Below are 20,938 nucleotides of genomic sequence, written 5' to 3' on the forward strand. Positions count from 1 at the left end.
GTGGGAAAGAGAAAAGTGGCCCGAACGTCCGTCGCACACCTCACTGAGAACTACGGCTAGATTACAGCAAAGATGAACCGATGTTAACATAACGTCACCTGACCAAAAAAACTCAAAAATATGACAGTGGTTTCGGAAGTCAACACATCATTAACACGGGGGGGCCTTCTTGTTTTCTTGGTTTTCTTCCCTCTATACGACCTTTTCAGTCACCAGCTTCTACAAAGTCTTTCTCTCGGTTTACACTTAGTACAAAATAAGACATTTCTACCCGTTAGCGCTTCGGTTCCTTAGGAGACTATGACATATAATATATATAATAATTTATTTTCAGTGTTCAAACAGACAGATCCAGTGTGACTGGATAACTAACATACTCTACCAGGTTCCAGTTGGCATTTATACATCCTCGATTTGCACTGAACTCGACGAGTTCCTCCGTGGCGTTTTGAGACGATGCCGAGTCCACGCGCGGCCCGTATCCTGCAGTCCTTTAGCGCGAGTCAGTGCACGTACCTCTGGGCTCGTACCTACCGATCGAGTTTAGTATTTTAACTCTGGGTTAAAGCAAATATACATTCTGCTGTGCAAAACGACGCCGCGGCGAGCCGTCCCCATTTCATTTGCAAGTAAACACCTCCGTCCTCTCGCTACAGGTGTTGCATTTCACAAAACAGCACCACTGGAATTTACAGTTGCATTGCCACACTTTGGTGTACTGGTGCGTGTTGTAGCCCCGGCCGCAGCACATCAGGTTGCAACCGTCCGTGTGCAGCGACGTCCGGTTGCACAGCCGCCCCTGCGTCCCCACGCTGCCCGTTTTGGCGTCCTCTTCGCAGTAGTTGGGCGAGCGCTCGATGTAGACCAAGTCCGTTTCTAAGGGCTTCTGGTAGCCGTGCGCCTTCTTCACCTTCAGGAAGGTGGGCTGGCGCAGACGCGTGGCGCGCACCACCTCCACGTGCACCGCTTTGTTGTACTTGTCCTTCAGGACGTAGCCGATCTCGCGGAACTTGGGTAACGTGGTCCAGCAGGTCTTGGTGGTGCAGGAGCCCGAAACGCCGTGGCACTTGCATTCCAGCTTCATCCGCTCTTCCAGAACCTGCGGGACAACAGTCTCAGTTAGTGTGTCGTTTACCCAGTGTTAAAGGGATAGTTCACCCAAAATGTAAATTTGATGTGTATCTGCTTAACCCCAGGGCATCCAAGACGTAGGTGACTTTGTTTCCTCAGTAGAACACAAACGAAGATTTTTAACTCAAACTGTTGCAGTTTGCTTTTGATTTAATGGCAGCGAATGGGCACCAAACCTTTGAAAGTAACAAAACATGCACAGACAAATCCAAATCACACCCTGCGGCTCGTGACGATACATTGATGTCCTAAGACACGAAACAATCGGTTTTTGTGAGAAACTGAACAGTATTTATATCATCTTTTACTTTTGATACACAGCAATGTCCAACTCGACTCAGCATCTGGCGCGTTACACGTGTAGCATATGCAAACGGCGGAAGGGGAAATTGGTGAAAAGTCAACAGTCCCGGATAGTTTTTTCGCAAGCAAATGTAATCTTTTAGCTTTAAATCGGTTTGAACAATCAGGATGAGCACAAGTAATTACCATTTTGAATAGCCGCTATACCCACAATCTCTGTGCACTGTGTAAACAATGAGTGTCGTATACACGCGACAGATCGCTTCCGGCGTTTGCGTATTCTACGCCAGAGCGCTACACATGTAACGAGTCTGATGCTGATCACGCGCTTGGGACAGTTGCTGGACATGGCTGTATATCAACGGTAAAAAATGCTGTAAATACTGTTCAGTTTCTCGCAAAAAAACGATCGTTTCGTGTCTTAAGACATCAATGTATCGTCACGAGCCGCAGGGCGTTATTTGGATTTGTCTGTGCATGTTTTTTTTTTACTTTCAAAGGTTTGGTGCCCATCCACTTCCATTAAATCACTAATAGACTGCACCGGTTTTCGTTAAAAATCTTCGTTTGTGTTCTGCTGAAGAAACAAAGTCACCTACATCTTGGATGCCCTGGGGGTAAGCAGATAAACATCAAATTCTCATTTTTGGGTGAACTATCCCTTTAAAGGGGGTCATATACTGTAATGTTGCTAAAAAGAGCATTATTTGGTGTATTCAAAAAGCATTATTTTCCACATACTGTACATTATTGTTGCTTCTCTCTGCCTGCCTTTATGAAACACTTTGATTTTTATAAAACTCATCGTTGATGGAAACTGAGGTGTTCTCTGATTGGCCAGCTATCTGGTGCTTTGTGATTGGCCGAATACATAAAGCGTGTGACGGAAAGGTTACACCTCTTACCATGCTGTTCTTGGCACAACGAGACAGAAACAATAAAACCCATTATAAACGAGGCATTTGTTGCATCCAGTGGGGACATAACTACTGATTATTATGACTCATACAATTTTTTTTTTTTTACGCGTTGTGTTGCGTCATGCCGCATAAACATAACACCATGTCTGCATTTGCGATCGTAGAACGAGAAACAACAAGCACTACTCTACACTGCTCAAAACTGGCATTTGAATAGTCCTGAATTCTTTAAATATGAAAACGTATTTACAGGCTGTGAGTCAGAAGTGCAGACTGTCCTTGCAACATTTTATAACCTTATTATATTACCCCACTTTATAGCCTTAACCCTTTGTGTACAGCTGGCATTGTAAGCTGCTCTCCCAAGTTCAGTATACAGTCTGTGCAATGCACGGTCTTAACTTTTATAATAAATATCTCATTGGTTTTGAGACTTTAAGCTTTGCAACTTTACAGATTTTATCTATGCACAAACAGCTTGTAACACTCCAAACACAAAAGACGAATAATTGATGAATAATTTTCAACATAAAATGAGACGATAAAGTGAAAACTCATTTTGAATTATGACGAAAATCTATTGACATTTTCATTAGCGAATACAAACGAGACAAAAATGTTAGGGAGGGACGATTTAGGAAGAGATTCATTCCGAATGAATGCTGCTGCGTGGTAAGGAGGTTAGATGCATTCATATGAACTGTATCATAGCCTATTGAATTGTCCGTTTTGTTGAGTCTTCACGTAAACACACTTGGTTACATCTTAGATGAACGTAAACAATTTGGTTTTACGGGACAACAGCGTAATTCAGTTGCTGTCTGTGGCATTGATGTTAAGCAAGCAACAAAAGAAAGACAGAAAATCACTCACTACTGTTGACTGAGTCACTTTAGTAGCCCAAATAAAGATTAATCTAAATGTATTTATATAAATAAATGTCTGCTTGAAAGAATGAAGAACGTGGTAAACACGTTGTTATAAAGAATGCATAATTAACTTATATGATCTTGTTTCTTTATGAGAAGTGGTTTCATTTCATTTTAATATAAAGGCATGTTGCGTGTCACAGCAGTTAAATCTGTTTCTATCACGATAAAACCTTAATATCAAACCTATATAATGGAGAAATGCTTAATAAATGAATTACACTGTAACTAAACCCATCTTATGATATTTAGTCGGCTAAAACTAGACTAAAACTAAAAATAATTTAGATGACTAAAATATGACTAAAACTAAATGGCATTTTAGTCAAAAGACTATGGCTAAAACTAAATCAAAATTTGCTGTCAGAATTAACACTGCATTTACCAATGGCGATTGGGTCAGAGAAACTATCGAAAAGGACTGGCAAAACTAAAATTGTGAGCTGTATCGCTGTGTTTGAGAAACAGACAGAAACATGACTTTCATTAACTTACTTTATATTTTAAGGGTGGTCCGATTGATCGGCTACCGATCACTATTAGCCAATAATCGCTTTGGGATGTTTGATCGGCGGTCACTAAAAAGGCCGATCTCAAACCGATCTAAAGCCATAGAGACAGAGCGCATTTAGGCCACGCCCACACCGGCACTCTCCATTGACTTTGTATTGCGTGAAGCTGCCTCCCTGACATTTCTGACTTATAACAAAACAAAAAAAACAGAACAATGTCTAAAAGCTGCTATGAGACAAGGTGTACAGTAAACAAGCTAAAAAACACAAAACTGCATTTTTATAAGCTGTTGACCCAAAATAACAAGTGTTTAAGGACACAAATAGCCGTAGATGTCTGGTTATTTCACGTTGGGCCATTCAGTTTGGATCATTTCTCAATATATCTCCCCCTTTTAGGGTGGTGAAATAATACTTTGACATGGTTAAACTGTTGCCATTAAATTTCCCTCCAGCGGGCGTAGTTCTCAGAGTAACATGAGAATTTTGTGTCCTTAAACACTCATTTTTTTAGGTTGACAGCTTATAAAAACGCAGTTCTGTGATTTTTAGCTTGTTTATTGTACACCTTGTCACATTACATGGTTCTTATGTATCTCATTTACACGATGGCATGTCATTTCTGTCTCTACATGGTCGGGCGTCTACAATTTCTCCCCCGCGAAAAACACGGATGGGATCGCGGTGTCCATTCATAAAAACGGAATTTACTCTATAGCGCTGAATGCCACGTAACTTTTTGATTTTTGGATTAATAAATCAAGATTTGGTCTGTCAAATCGCAATATGGAGTAGTGTTTGTGAATACTGAAATGCAAATATGTTACGTTTGCCTCTGTATGTATGAATGGCGGAGACGCGGTTTTGTTTACTGACGTTACACACATACTGAAGCACGCGTGACACTCCCGGTAATTTTTGGCCTTTGCGTCTCACTATATGACAACATGAACACATAAACTCCAGACCTGTGTCCGTTTTCAAACAGTTTCGTGCATTTCCACTGCAGCAAAGATTGTTCTGGCCCGGAACTGACATCTCTTTCAGATTTATTGACCCTTGTGCACGAAATACGTCAGCATATCCTCATAAACACAGCGCTTTTTGTCTTGAGTGAACGTAAACGGATGAGAAAGAAAACGCATGTGTAACTGTATTTTTCGATCTGTGTTCGGTGTTAAAGAGACAGCCGTCTAATTAACGTGCCGAATGTTTATCAAAGAAAAGAAAATCATTAACTGACTGAATATCTTTTATAAATTTAATGAGGATTGATCAATATTTTATTTATGAGAAGAAAACTATGCAGTGTTTTTAAACTTTTGATTTCAATTTCTGTGCCTGACATTCGTTCGGTTTTATTTATTTATGCTATTGCTAATTGATTTGTTTGTTCCTATTACATTTTTTAAAAATACATTTTTTAAATAATTTTTTCTGTGGTATTTTTTTTTTTTTTTTTTGGTAAAACCATAGGCAGAATAAACATGTTTGACATCTCAAAACTTTTCAATGGATTTTTTTTTTATCTTATTGGAATCAGAATTAGGAATCGATAAGAATCGGAATCGATAAGCAGAATCGGAGGAAGAATCGATAACAGTCAAACGAAACCAAACGCTAATCATCTGCAGGGAAATATTGTAAAATGGTTTATATCTTATTTGACTAACCAATCTTTCTCAGTTAACATTGCTAATTTCACTTCTTCCACGGCGTACCTCTTTTGCGGAGTTCCGCAGGGATCCACTCTATCTCCAGGGCTCTACACTATTTTTTCTTTTTAGGAGCACAATCAAAATTTAATTAAAATTTCATTATGTACTACATATACATATATATATATATATATATATATATATATATATATATATATATATATATATATAGGATATTAAATGTGACCCTGGAGCACAAAACCAGTCTTAAGTCGCTGGGGTATATTTGTAGCAATAGCCAAAAATACATTGTATGGGTCAAAAATTTTTATTTTTATTTTATGACAAAAATCATTAGGAAATTAAGTAAAGATCATGTTCCATGACGATTTTTTGTAAAATTCCTACTGTAAATATATCAAAATGTAATTTTTGATTAGTAATATGCATTGTTAAGAACCTAATTTGGACAACTTTAAAGGTGATTTTCTCAGTATTTATATTTTTTTGCACCCTCAGATTCCTGATTTTCAAATAGATGTATCTCGGCCAAATATTGTCCTATCCTAACAAACCATACATCAATAGAAAGCTTATTTATTGAGCTTTCATATGATGTATAAATCTCAGTTTTGTAAAATGTAACCTTATGACTGGTTTTGTGGTCCAGGGTCACAAATGTCAATATAATATGTAATTAATTTTAAAGTAAAGTATAATGTTTTACATTACAGTATAAAATATGTATTATTTCATGATATTTTAAAAATAATATATTTTCTGAATATACGTAAATACGTCATAGAATATTTCTTAATATATAGTATTTTATCATCATAAATACAATATATGTTCCAGATGTTCATTTAGTTTAGTTTTCTTCTAATAAAAAAGTTATTCGTATGAAAAAAAGTATAACATTAAATGATTAGTTATTTTTTTATAATTTATTTGTTTACAATACTTAAACAATAGTCATATTTTAATAAAAATCAAGTATAGTATTATTGTATCAGATTTAATACAGATGTTAATCAGTATCATATGTGACCCTGGACCACAAAACCAGTCTTAAGTCGCTGGGGTATGTTTGTAGCAACAACCAAAAATACATTGATTGGGTCAAAATTATTGATTTTTCTTTTATGCCAAAAATCGATAGGAAATTAAGTAAAGATCATGTTCCATGAAGATTTTTTGTAAAATTCCTACTGTAAATGTATTAAAAAATGTAATTTTTGATTAGTAATATGCATTGTTAAGAACCTAATTTGTACAACTTTAAAGGTGATTTTCTCAGTATTTTGATTTTTTTGCACCCTCAGATTCCAGATTTTCAAATAGATGTATCTCGGCCAAATATTGTCCTATCCTAACAAACCATACATCAATAGAAAGCTTATTTACTGAGCTTTCATATTATATATACATATCAGTTTTGTAAAATTTAACCTTATGACTGGTTTTGTGGTCCAGAGTCACAAATGTCAATATAATATGTAATTAATTTTAAAGTAAAGTATAAGGTTTTACATTACAGTATAAAATATGTATTATTTCATGATATTTTAAAAATAATATATTTTCTGAATATACGTAAATACGTCATAGAATATTTCTTAATATATAGTATTTAATCAACATAAATACAATATATGTTCCAGATGTTCATTTAGTTTAGTTTTCTTCTAATAAAAAAGTTATTCGTATGAAAAAAAGTATAACATTAAACGATTAGTTATTTTTTATAATTTATTTGTTTACAATACTTAAACAATAGTCATATTTTAATAAAAATCAAGTATAGTTTTATTGTATCAGATTTAATACAGATGTTAATCAGTATCATATTAGTCAATGTTAACTTTTGTTTCAATTTCTACAATTGTGTACTGTATGATTATACAACTCTGTTAGTCCACTTGATATCCAGTATTAAGTTATACTGTATACTATATCATATTTTATTTAATACTTTTGTGTAATATTGAATTTAATATATGTGACCCTGGACCACAAAACCAGTCTTAAGTCGCTGGGGTATATTTGTAGCAATAGCCAAAAATACATTGTATGGGTCAAAAATTTTTATTTTTCTTTTATGCCAAAAATCATTAGGAAATTAAGTAAAGATCATGTTCCATGAAGATTTTTTGTAAAATTCCTACTATAAATATATCAAAATGTAATTTTTGATTAGTAATATGCATTGTTAAGAACTTAATTTGGACAACTTTAAAGGTGATTTTCTCAGTATTTTGATTTTTTTTTGCACCCTCAGATTCCAGAATTTTAAATAGATGTATCTCGGCCAAATATTGTCCTATCATAACAAACCATACATCAATAGAAGGCTTATTTATTGAGCTTTCATATGATGTATATATCTCAGTTTTGTCAAATTTAACCTTATGACTAGTTTTGTGGTCCAGGGTCACATATGTGACACTGGACCACAAAACCAGTCATAAGTGTCCATTAAATAAGCTTTTCATTGATGTATGGTTTGTTAGAAAAGGCAGTATTTGGCCTTTTTGAAAATCTGGAATCTGAGGGTGCAGAAAATCTAAATATAGTTTTTTTTTTTTGAAAGTTTAAAAAATAGTTGTGTAAATGAAACGGAATGTATAACGCATAACAGGCGCATCTGAAAAATAAACAATTCTTTAGTCATTTGAAATGTCTTTACGGCTGACAGACAAATAATGAAATGTCACAAAAAGGCAGGTTAAATTATTATTAGTTACGGATCACTCATCACAATGCAAAAGGAAGGTCAAAGCGACCACATTGCATTGTGGGACACAGCATCTGTCACGTATCCCATGCATACAAAAAATGCACACGCTAACGGCTTTCGGAAATCAGCCTTTTTATGGGTTGCGTTGGCCTGTTTGGAAGACAAGCAACGTACATGCAGTGGAAAAACCATATGTTGGCGCAGCGACCATCTAATGTGCTACATTAATACTGCCCGAGACTTCAGACGCTCTCTGCTGATCCGCACCAGCAGCTCTCTGCCAGTTACCCATCAAACCTACAGCCGTCCTCTACTCTGTAATTCTCTCTACCTTCCTGCGCACCACATCTATGAGCAGGAAAAATAAATATAAATCTCCTATAACCAAACACCATGATACTCCCAGTCAGAAGTAGATTATTGAGCTGTTTAATGCATTGCAGATCTTGCAGCGACGAAGCCACCCGAAAGAAAGGGTTCAAATCGCCAAGCGAATATGTAAAATATACTGCTTTTTTAGCTTTAGTTTTACATCGGATATCAATAGTGTACCAAATGCTGCAAGACTTTTTCCAGACCCTTTTCTCCGTCTGGCACGACTCCTCACCAAAAGCAATTATCATTTCCCTGGAAAACACATGTAAACTAATTGATCAATCCCACAAAACCGTCTTGACCCACGCGAGGCCATCGACAGTTGAAGTCGGTTGGGAGATCTCGATTTCAACGGGGTCTGTGCAATAACAAAAGAGGTCGGAAGGATTGTTCTGGCAAGACGTTTAGAAAAGCCTACAGTCAAGTTTTGTACTTCCTGGCCCTTTTCTATGACTCATATGAAGGCTGCCAGTTTTCCATTTTAAATAAAAAAAATGGTTCCTAATTAGCCTCTGATTGAATTATGCTAAAAATGAACAGAATAAATATATTATTGCATTATAATTTTACATTGAAAAAATGTTCTGAAACCTATTACGCTGCCCAAATAGACGGCTTTGTAAGATTGTAAGGCCACACACATACACAAATATATAAAAACGTATTTTATACATAGACTGCATGCATTGTACGGCATAATTTTTTTAATATTTTTTTTATTTCATGTTAATTTTTACGTTGCACATATACACACACACAAATATATATGTAATTTTTTTTTATTTTCAGATTTCATATAAAAATATACATTATTTATTATTGTATTATAAATATTATTTTTTTCATATCCATTTTTACATTGCATATATATATATATATATATATGATATTGTGCATATTTATAGATATATTGTTATTATGCAAGATTTTTTAGTCTTATATTTTTAGATAAAACAATATTATTAATATTTATAGTCTATGAAAAGAGGATGTTTATTTTATATACATTTTTATGTTGCATATATATTATGAAAATCCAATGTGAATCAATTTAATATTTTTACATGAAAATAAAATATTAGTTTTACAAATATTACTTTAAAATAAAGTAATAACATAAAAGTAATACAAAAATAACGATACACACTTTTTTGTATTGTATATATATATATATATATATATATATATAATATAAAAAGTACAATATAAAATATATTAAATAACAGTAATTAAACTACAGTAATAAATATTTGTATTTTTATTCTGTATTCAAAAAAAGGAATCATCAAAAATATCGAACTAAAACTTTTTTTTTAGTTTTAGATGAAAATTAAATTATATTTATAATCTCTATGAAAGTCTATAAAAACATGCATTTTTTTTCTATAAATTTTTACATTTCAAATATGATATTGTGTGTATATATAGGCAAAAATACATTGTATGGGTCAAAATTATCGATTTTTCTTTTTATGCCAAAAATCATTAGGATATTAAGTTAAGATCATGTTCCATAAAGATTTTTTTGTAAATTTCCTACCTTAAATATATCAAAACTTAGTTTTGGATTAGTATGCATTGCTAAGAACTTCATTTGGACAACTTTAAAGGCGATTTTCTGAATATTTAGATTTTCAAATAGTTGTATCTCAGCCAAATATTGTCAAATCCTAACAAACCATACATCAAAGCTTATTTATTAAGCTTTTAGATGATGTATACATCTCAATTTCAAAAACATTAACCTTATGACTGGTTTTGTGGTCCAGGGTCACACACACACACACACACACACACACACACACACACACACACACACACACACATACATATATATATATATATATATATACACACACACACATACACATATACACAATATATGTATACACAATATAAAATAAATATATTAAATAACAACTGTATTTAAAATGTATCAACAATAAATATAAAAAATAAATGTTGCCAGGCAACTCACTAGGTTTTAAAACCTTTAATAACAAGTAGAATGTTTTTATTACATTATTATAATTTTATTTCATTAAATGTAAACACGATTTTCAGCCATTGTTTAACCAATAAACAAATTGTTCCCTTGTAAAACATTGATTATCCAAATGCCCGTACGCTGTTGAAATCAATTCCACGTGGCTTCAATGCATCAATGTTGATCCTGCAGAGAAATACGTTTATAACCAACGTCGATTCAACATACAATGAGCCAGCGTGTGCCCACAGGCAACAGCGTTTCGAAATGAACGATGTGTGACTTCGCAAGCCATCCGAAGGCCCGCAGCGCTGTTTACATTTGCCTGGATACGCTTACATCCACAGCGCTAATGTGGACCAGTTTTGGCCCCGGCTCGCGCCAACCACATACACGTATGATAGCAATTGAAATTCCAGAGCGGCAACTTCCATCTTCCCCCATCCAGAGTCATATGGTACATCCCGTACCCCCCTCCCCCACCCCTTTACCCTATGATGCTATGGCTCCACGATTGCCATTGTGGGTCCTCTATAAAAGAGGAGAAAAAAGCCTGACTCAATGGAGCGAGGGCTGTGTTTTCAGTGCTGCAGAAAGACTCGCAATAATATCCTGTTACAGGCTTTAGACTTGATGATTCCATGCAGCGGCCCGCGATGGGATTGGCCGGGCTCCAACTGGCAACCGCCATCCTGGGGCTCAGTCCCGGCTCGGCTCAGGCTCGCTCACACCATAAAGCCCTGTGTTATTAATTAGATCCATTTGTCACCGGAGCGCATGCGGTTCTGCAGTTTCAGTGCATGTTGTTTTGTGTTCTTGGATGACTAACAGCTATCAAACAAACAAACATGGCCAGAGCGGCGAGCGGCCAAACCGAGGTTGAACCGGGATCAAGGCGGGAACCGAGAAAACACGCAGTAATTGGCCGATGCGAAACGACTTGCTGAAAACGGCTGACTGTTGTGGAGCGTTTGAGCTCGCCTTGGGTCGGTCGGTAGGCGAATCTTTTTAGATGCCACCTGAAACACCTGTTTTAACAGGAAGGAGGAATTACGCCACCCACTATACAGCTTTTGTAGAGCTGTCAAGACGGAGCCAAACTCTTTAGACTAAAAAAAAAGAAATTACAGTCTGAATGCATTTGTCTTTTCAACATGAATTAATGGATACTTTTCTCAAGAATTTGTTTCTTCAACTCGACGGCGGCCAAAAGGCGCTTCCAAGCTTCAATGTTTTAAAGCCTCCGAACATCTAAAACAGATTAAGCAGCATTGTCTGGAAGATTTTCCCAACCGTGCAGTCAAACAAAATGGATAAATGTTCCTGCAAGGCGACCACGACCGATGTTGGTAAATTGTCAAATTAAAACTGCTCTTGAGAAATAACAAATGAACGCATAAGAACTTTTCCCCGAAGATTTTGTTTGTTTCTTCAAGGCAAGCTTCAAAGTTTTTCGAAAAGCTTCTGAAGTCTAAACAGATTAAGACGCATTGTCTGGATGCTTTTCCCCAACCGTGCAGGCAAACAAAACATTTGGATGAATGGTCTGGCAGTCTTGCAGAAACGACGTCGCTAAATGTCGAATTTAAATTGTTTAAGCACATGCAAAAAAAAAAAAAACGGCCTCACCTTTCGGCCAGCTTCATTGTTATGAAGATTCATCAGCCGCCGGGCATTTTTTTTAATCTCCCGGGCGTCCACGAACTTTCGGGAGAACTCAATGCCGTATTTGATGTCGGCAGAGCAGCCGCCCCATTTCCAGCCTTCCTCCTGGTTGTAGTAGCCCTGTTTCTCCCTGTCGCAGCCGCAGTGGCTCATGTTGCCCTGGCTGCATGCGGCCGTCACAGCGTGGGCGACCCCAGCGGCGGTGATGGCGTAGGTGAATGCCGCCTCCCTGCTGCCTGGGGGGAAGAGGGAACAGGCTGTGATATCTGCTCAACAGGACTCAAACATCAACAAATCTTTTTTTTTAAACATAATTCAACTTATAAAAAGTATAGTTCCGGTCCTTTATTCTGATTGGTTAAGCCGCATTCTAAGCTGCTGTAAATGACTGTACATAATGCCTACTTTTTGCTGTCAAATACAAAAGTTGCCATGCTAACCTGTTACTGTAAAAAAAAGCTTGTGATGCTTGCCCCGCCTCTGGGGTCTTCTGATTTATCCACTGTTTTGGAACTGACATTTATGAGCGGCTCTGTGTATAAAAGTTTAAATTCTTTTAGCTTGACATGTCATCTAATATGCTCCACTCACAAGCAAGATGCTGCAAAAAGACACAAACGCAATGTATAGCGCCAACTACAAACGTTATAACTACAAGTTACGAAGTAATTACATGCATGATTGCTAGAAAAAAAGCACAAAAAGCACAGCAATGCCTTAAAACCACATAACATTGGGGAAAAGTACATTAGAGCGCCTTAGAAACTGCATAGCAACACCCTCGAAACCAGCCTAAGCACCACACCACCCACGTAACAGGCTAAAACCCTTAGCAACACCCTAGTAACTGCATTGTGCTAAAAAATGTAAACAGCCAAAACACCCTGGCACAGCAACACCCTAGAAACCAATTAACATGCTAAAAACCAATTATAAGTCCTTAGAAACTGCATAGCAACATCCTAGAAACCAATTAATATGTTAAAAACCAATTAGAATACCTTAGAAACTGCATAACAACACCCTAGAAACCAGTCAAAAAACCATAGCACCCATATAACGTGCTAAAAATCTTACCAACACCTTAGCAATCACATTGTGCAAAAAAATGTCAATACTTTACACCCTGGCATAGCAACACCCTAGAAACCAATTAACGTGCTAAAAACCAATTAGAACACCTTCGCAACTTTATAGCAACACCCTAGGAACCAGCCACCCTGTGCTACGCAACAACACATTCTAAAAACAAATAAGAATACCTTAGCAACTGCATGGCAACACACTGGCAACCAGCCAGAACACCCTACCAACCAAATTATTGTGTGAAAAAAACAAATTAGAGCAATTTAGCAACAGCATAGCAACACCTGAACAGCCAAATAACTATAGGGGGATGCAATATAAAAGCATATAAAATACATATAAAAACACAAATTGAAAAAAAGATTTCTTCTTAGCTTCCAAACATGAAGAAAGTATGTTGAGTTAGTTTCATTCCAGCTGCCGAACAGTGTTTCCGTACACCTTTGCCGAAACGACTGCAGCTGTTAACCAACAAGCCGCAGATGTTTCTCAGAGTGTGAGAAAGAAAAGCCAAGGTGCTGTCCAAAGTGCTGAATTCTCCTGCCAGAGCACCTTACAAACCCACCACAAGAAACACAGCGAGGTACATCTGGCCCTCCACTGCTGCTGGGACGGGCGGCAGGTTCCACACACACACACACACACACACACACACACACACACATCTGGAGATTTATTTAATGCGATGCATGCAGCAAACATTGGAGGATATTTACAGTACGTGAGCTCAACAAATATGAGAAATAAATAAACTGATCACAGGAATCTTTGATCATCTCAAAAGAGACAAACTCTCTTATCAAATCCTTTCTTGCTAAAGAGATATGTGATGTTACTTTAAGTGATTACATGCATGATTTTTATATGCTGGACAAAAAAACAAAAACAAAAAAAAAACTAATAACAACATAACATTGGGTAAAACTAATCTGAGCACCTTAGCAACTCCCTGGCAACCAGCCAAAACACCCTAGCAAGCACATTGCATGATAAAAACCCATTTAGAATGCCTTAGCCAGTACATAGCAACACCCTAGCAAACATACTGTGCTAAAACATGGACAGTTATTACATGCTGGACAAAAAAAAAAAAAAAAAAAAAACAGCATAGCAGCACCCAAGCAATCACATAACACTGGGCAAAATTATGAACACCTTAGCAACAACCAGCCAAAACACTCTAACGTCCAAAAGTGTGCTAAAAACAAATTAGAACATCTTAGCACACCTGAGCACCTTAGAACAGTCTGGGGAAATAAATAAATGATAAAACTGAAACTGAAACTTAGCAAAACTATAACTTAGTGCTGTTATTTTACTAAATTAGCACAATCATAGCAATACCCTAACAACCAAATAACACTGGCACAATCAATCTGAACGCCTAAGCAACACCCTTGCAAAAAGCCAAAACACTCAAACATCCTAAATGTGTTAAAAACTAATTAAAACACATAGCAACACCCTAGTAACCATCCAGAGCACTCTAGCATCCAAAATGTGCTAAAAATAAATTAGAACACCTTGGAAACTGCATAGCAACTCCCTAGCAACCAGCCAAAACACTATAGCAACTAAAATAAGCTTAAACAAAATAGAAAACCTTAGCAACTACACAACAACAGCATATCAACCATCCAAAACACTCTAGCAACCACACTGTGTTAAAACAAATGAGAACATCTTAGCCAAACCCCAACAACCAAACAATCTGAACACTTAAACAACTCCCTAGTAACCAGTCAAAACACTTTAGCTTCCAAAATGTGCTAAAGACAAATTAGAACACCTTAGCAACCACATAGCAACACCTTAACAACCGTCCAGAACACTCTAGCATCCAAACTGTGCTAAAATGAATCAGAACACCTTGGAAACTGCATAGCAACAGCCTAGCAACCACACTGTGCTAAAACATATATGGGTTTTACATGCTGGACAAAAAAAAAACAGCATAGCAACACCCAAACAACCAAATAACATTGGGCAAAATCAATCTAAACACCTAAGCAACTCCCTAGCAACAGGCCAAAACACTTTAACATCCAAAATGCACTAAAGACAAATTAGAACACCTTAGCAACCACATAGCAACACCCTAACAACCGTCCAGAACACGCTAGCATCCAAACTGTGCTAAAATGAATCAGAACACCTTGGAAACTGCATAGCAACAGCCTAGCAACCACACTGTGCTAAAACATATATGGGTTTTACATGCTGGACAAAAAAAACAGCATAGCAACACCCTAACAACCAAATAACATTGGGCAAAAGCAATCTGAACACCTAAACAACTACCTAGCAACCGGCCAAAACACTTTAACATCCAAAATGTGCTAAAAATAAATTAGAACACCTTGGCACCTTGATCATCTCAGAAGAGCCAAACACTGGTCACTACCAGTAATAGAAACTGGAGGACAAAAATTAAATTGTCTTGACATTAAATGTTGCAAAGGTCTTAGAATTAATTTTCTTTAAGCATAAAATAATTGCTTATTTAATTATGGCTTCATGACATTTATCCTTCAAAATCTGTTTGTTCAAAATGTCACAAGTAGAAATACTCAGACCGTAATAATCAATCTCCCTTCTTCTTTCTGATTTTGTTTACTAAATACAAGCAATCATGTGTCATTTTGGTGACCATAAACCAGCCAACTTGTGATAAAAGAAGACTTTCACTTAGTCTTTGACTCAAACAGACACACACACATACACATATTGCCAGTGTAATGGCAAAAGCAGGAAAAAAAGATCACTGCCAGGAGAAAAAGTGACTGCCATGGACCAGCATTTGGCATACACACACACACACACACACACACACACACACACACACAGAGAGACAGACTTTAGGGAAATGAAAGGGTGCTGATGGACTGTCACCCCCTGTTGTGTCTGGATGTACGATGGCTGCTAATGAGAGCAAATTATACAGAGAGAAACTGAGAGAGCAGATGCAATGTCTCTCTTTAAGGCCAGTCTGTTCATATGATGTTCAGTATAACTTTCTTTTCCAGTGTGACAGTTGTAAGTAATTACAGACGCAGTGTTTTCATCTCTTTTTTTGACTTCAGTTGGCCAAAATGTAAGACATTTTTGCTCAAAATCAAATTGGACATGCAAAATACTGTCCAAAATGTTAATTCTAAAATGATGACTGGACTAGAGATGTGAAAACATGTATATTTTTGCCTGAATGATTAGCTGACGAATCTGTCTTTAGGAAGTTTGCTATATAACAATGGCAGTTCAGTTTCTTGAGGGCTTTTTATGTAAGTCATATACTAATTAAACATAAAACATATCACAACAAAACTTCAAAAGTTTGGGATCAGACAGATTTTTAATGTTTTTTAAAGAAGTATCATATGCTCATTAAAGTTGCATTTATTTGATTAAAAATACAGAAAAGAAAAAAATATTAAGAAATATTATTGCAATTGATCAATTTAATTTTTTTAAAATAATGGTTTACTATTTTAATATACTTTAAAACATAATTTATTCCTGTGATGCAAAGCTGAATTTTTAGCATCATTACTCCAGTCTTCAGTGTCACATGATCCTTCAGAAATCATTTTAATATGCTGATTTATTATCAATGTTGGACTTCTGCTTCTTCGACTTTTTCTTTGACTTCAGCTTCTTTAACTTCTATGACTTCTGCCTCTTTGACTTTTTCGTCGACTTCTACTTCTTTGACCTTTTCTTCGACTTCTGCTTCTTCGATTTTTTCGTCGGCTTCTGCTTCTTTGATTTTTTCTTCTACTTCTTCTATGGCTTCTGTCTCTTCAACTTTTGCATCTTTGACTATTTCTTCACCTAATTCTATGACTTCTGCTTCTTTGTCTTTTTCTTTGACTTTTATTTGACTTCTACTTCTTCGATTTTTTCTTTAACTTCTGCTTCTTTGACTTCTACTTCTTCGACTTTTTCTTTGACTTCTATGACTTCTGCCTCTTCAACTTTTTAGTCGACTTGTGCTTCTTTGACTTTTTCCTCACCTTCTAATTCTATGACCTCTGCTTCTTTGGCTTTTTCGTCGACTTCTGCCTCTTCGACTTTTTCTTTGAATTCTGCTTCTTCGACTTCCACTTCTGCATCTTCGTAATTTTCTTCGACTTCTACTTCTATGATTTCTGCTTCTTCGACTTTCTTTTTGACTTCTGCCTTTTCTAACTTTTCTTTGACTTCTGCTGCTTTGACTTTTTCTTCGGCTTTGGCATCTTAAAATTTTTCTTCGACTTCTAATTCTATGACTTCTGCCTCTTTGACTTTTTCTTCGACTTCTGCCTCTTCGAACTTTTCTTTGACTTCAGCTGCTTCAAATTTTTCTATGACTTCTGCCTCTTTGACTTTTTCTTCGACTTCTGCCTCTTCAAATTTTTCTATGACTTCTGCCTCTGACTTTTTCTTTGACTTCGGCATCTTCAAAATTTTCTATAACTTCTAATTCTATGACTTCTGCCTCTTTGACTTTTTCTTCGACTTCTACCTCTTCAAACTTTTCTTTGACTTCTGCTGCTTTAAATTTTTCTATGACTTCTGCCTCTTTGACTTTTTCTTCGACTTCTGCCTCTTTGACTTTTTCTATGACTTCTGCCTCTGACTTTTTCTTCGACTTCGGCATCTTCAAAATTTTCTCTGACTTCTAATTCTATGACTTCTGCCTCTTTGACTTTTTCTTCGACGTCTGCCTCTTCGAACTTTTCTTTGACTTCTGCTGCTTCAAATTTTTCTATGACTTCTGCCTCTTTGACTTTTTCTTCGACTTCTACATCTTCAAACTTTTCTTTGACTTCTGCTGCTTTAAATTTTTCTATGACTTCTGCCTCTTTGACTTTTTCTTCGACGTCTGCCTCTTCGAACTTTTCTTTGACTTCTGCTGCTTCAAATTTTTCTATGACTTCTGCCTCTTTGACTTTTTCTTCGACTTCTGCCTCTTCAAATTTTTCTATGACTTCTGCCTCTGACTTTTTCTTTGACTTCGGCATCTTCGAAATTTTCTATGACTTCTAATTCTATGACTTCTGCCTCTTTGACTTTTTCTTCGACTTCTACATCTTCAAACTTTTCTTTGACTTCTAATTCTATGACTTCTAACTCTGCTTCTTCTACTTTTCTTCGAATTCTTCTTCTTCGACTTCTGCATCTTCCAATTTTTCTTTGACTTTTTTAAATTTTCTTCTACTTCAAATAAATGCTGTTCTTTTTAACTTTCTAATCAAAGAATCCTGTAAAAAGTATCACAGGTTCCAAAAAATATTGAGCAACACAACTGTTTCCAACATTAATAATAAATCAGCATATTGGCAATAAATAGGAATGATTTCTAAAAGATCATGTGACACTGAAGACTGGAGTAATGGATGATGAACAATCTGCGTTGCATCACAAGAATAATTATATTTTACAGTGTATTTTAATACATTATTTTAAATTGTAATAATATTTCACAATATTAGTTTTTTCTGTATTTTGATCAAATAAATACAGCCTTGATGAGTATAAAAAACATCTTTAAAAAACTAAAAAATATTACTGATCCCAAACACCCCACTTATTAATAAATAAAGAAAAAGAAAAAAAAAATAAAAAAATAAAAAAATATATATATATATATATATTAATAAAATGTTTAAATGAATACAATTATTTATATTCAAAATGTAATATATTTAATGCTACATCTACATTAACCCAGATACATTTGAAAACAGCGTTTTCGTTGTAAAACGCTCTTCGTTAAAAGTTGTCTAAAACTTTCTTACTAAATTCAAAATTCTACAGGCAGGAGCATTTTATTTAGGAAAATATCTCATCATTCACTTAAAAAAAAGCCAAAACGAAGAGAAAAAAGACGCATTTTCAAACAAAAACATTATTAGTCTGGACAAGGCCTAAAAATACACATGAAGGACTAAATAAATAAATACAAGCAGTCAGGCTCTAATTGACTAGTTAAATGTCAGAGCACAGCATAGCTTCAAACATAAAAAAACACCACTTTGTCACTTTCAAAAGCAAAAAATGACAAATAAAAATGAATGCAAGCTCACAAGCAAAACGTCCCAATTGCAATTTCCAACATTTTCCAAAAATACAGTCTTCCCCAGGCCCGCAATCTTTCCTATCCATCGCGCAGGCGGTGCCCAATCAGGCTGCTGTCCACATCGGGTTAACGGTACGAGAGGGCCGTACTCACAAACGCCAAAGTGAATAAAGCACATCAGAGGAGGCCAGACCCAAAGCCCTGACTCGACTCCAGCTAGAAGCACCCTGGGATAGCCTCGAACCCTGCCAGTGGAAAACTGGACTGACCAGAAAACCCTCAAAGAACTTGGAAGGGAAGAAGAGAGGAATATTAAAACAGATGTCTAATAGAGTTTAGTGGCAAGTGTCTGCGACAGAATCCAAGATCGCTGTGGAAGAGTAGCGCTCTGTCTCTGTTTACCCTCGCTTTACGTATATATATCCTCATGACCTCACATAGAGAAGGTGGGCGGATGACAGCGTCCGTCATGCCGGCTGACCGCTTTGGCTCGGACGGACGAAAGCGAACCACTAAACAAATCACGTTTGACACGGCTGAGGAGATTTACAACCTCAGAGAGAACAAACAATCCCGTTGAACCCTGCCACGGCCTGGGCAGCTCCAAATGCTCCATTCATGCCGCCGGACGGACGTTGTGCCCTTGCTGGACGCTACACCCACCCGGAGGGCACTTTGAGGTCGGAGAACACGGCCAAGTGCTGCTATATCGGCTGCTTCTGCTACAGCTGAGGTCAGCGAGAGCATCGAGAAGACTTACGATAAAGCTACGGCAATCGCTGGCTCTGCATTGCAAACTCATTAGTCAAGTCGAGCATCCTAAAAGGATCGTTCACACAAAAATTAAAACTCGACCGGAAGACATTGTCTGTTCTGTAAGCTTTACAACAGCAGATCCTGTTCAATGAAACCTGAGTGTCTCTGTGCAGCCTGAATCTCATATGTATTGTGTGCTGTGATGCATACTAGATACTAGAGCGAGTGTGCAAGAAATACGTGGGTAGAGCTGCGCGAAATGTATAAATAGAAACGTAAAGTCAATGATGTGTGTGTGTGTGTGTGTGTGTGTGTGTGTGTGTATATATATTTATATATATATATATATATATATATATATATATATATATACACAGTAATTTCAGTGACACATATAATAATAGAATAATGTTTATTTTATTTATTTAAATGTTTAAATATATTCAACATTTAAAAATACGTGAAATATATAAAAAGCAAATACTAATAAATAAATGTAAAATTCTGACGTAAATATATATTAATAAATAATTCAAATTTCACCATGTGTTGGGTTCTCGTAGATCACATCACACATATATCACACACACACACACACACACACACACACACACACACACACACACACACACACACACACATACATATATATAGATATTAGGGCTGTCAATCGATTAAAATTTTTAATCGCATGGTTGTCATGAGTTAACTCGCGATTAATCGCACATTTTATCTGTTCTAAATGTACCTTAAATTAATACTTTTTAAAGTTTCAATACTCTAATCAACATTGGCATGGACAAATATGGATGCTT

The 20,938-nt window shown here is 36.2% G+C and overlaps 1 protein-coding gene across 1 annotated transcript in view; it reads right to left on the reverse strand.

Moving 5' to 3' along the window:
* wnt7bb (wingless-type MMTV integration site family, member 7Bb) overlaps nt 1–20,938 on the reverse strand; it is a 66,407-nt gene that overhangs the window by 208 nt on the left and 45,261 nt on the right. Inside the window, exons 3-4 of the mRNA XM_073831513.1 lie at nt 12,185–12,456; nt 1–1,099 (exon numbers count right to left, since the gene is read on the reverse strand). The exon at nt 1–1,099 is cut by the window's left edge and continues 208 nt beyond it. Coding sequence (XP_073687614.1) covers nt 620–1,099; nt 12,185–12,456 — 752 coding nt within the window. The 3' untranslated portion in view covers nt 1–619. The remainder of the gene's footprint in view (nt 1,100–12,184; nt 12,457–20,938) is intronic.

The sequence above is a fragment of the Garra rufa genome, chromosome 25, assembly GCF_049309525.1.
Source record: "Garra rufa chromosome 25, GarRuf1.0, whole genome shotgun sequence".
Classification (NCBI taxonomy): domain Eukaryota; kingdom Metazoa; phylum Chordata; class Actinopteri; order Cypriniformes; family Cyprinidae; genus Garra; species Garra rufa.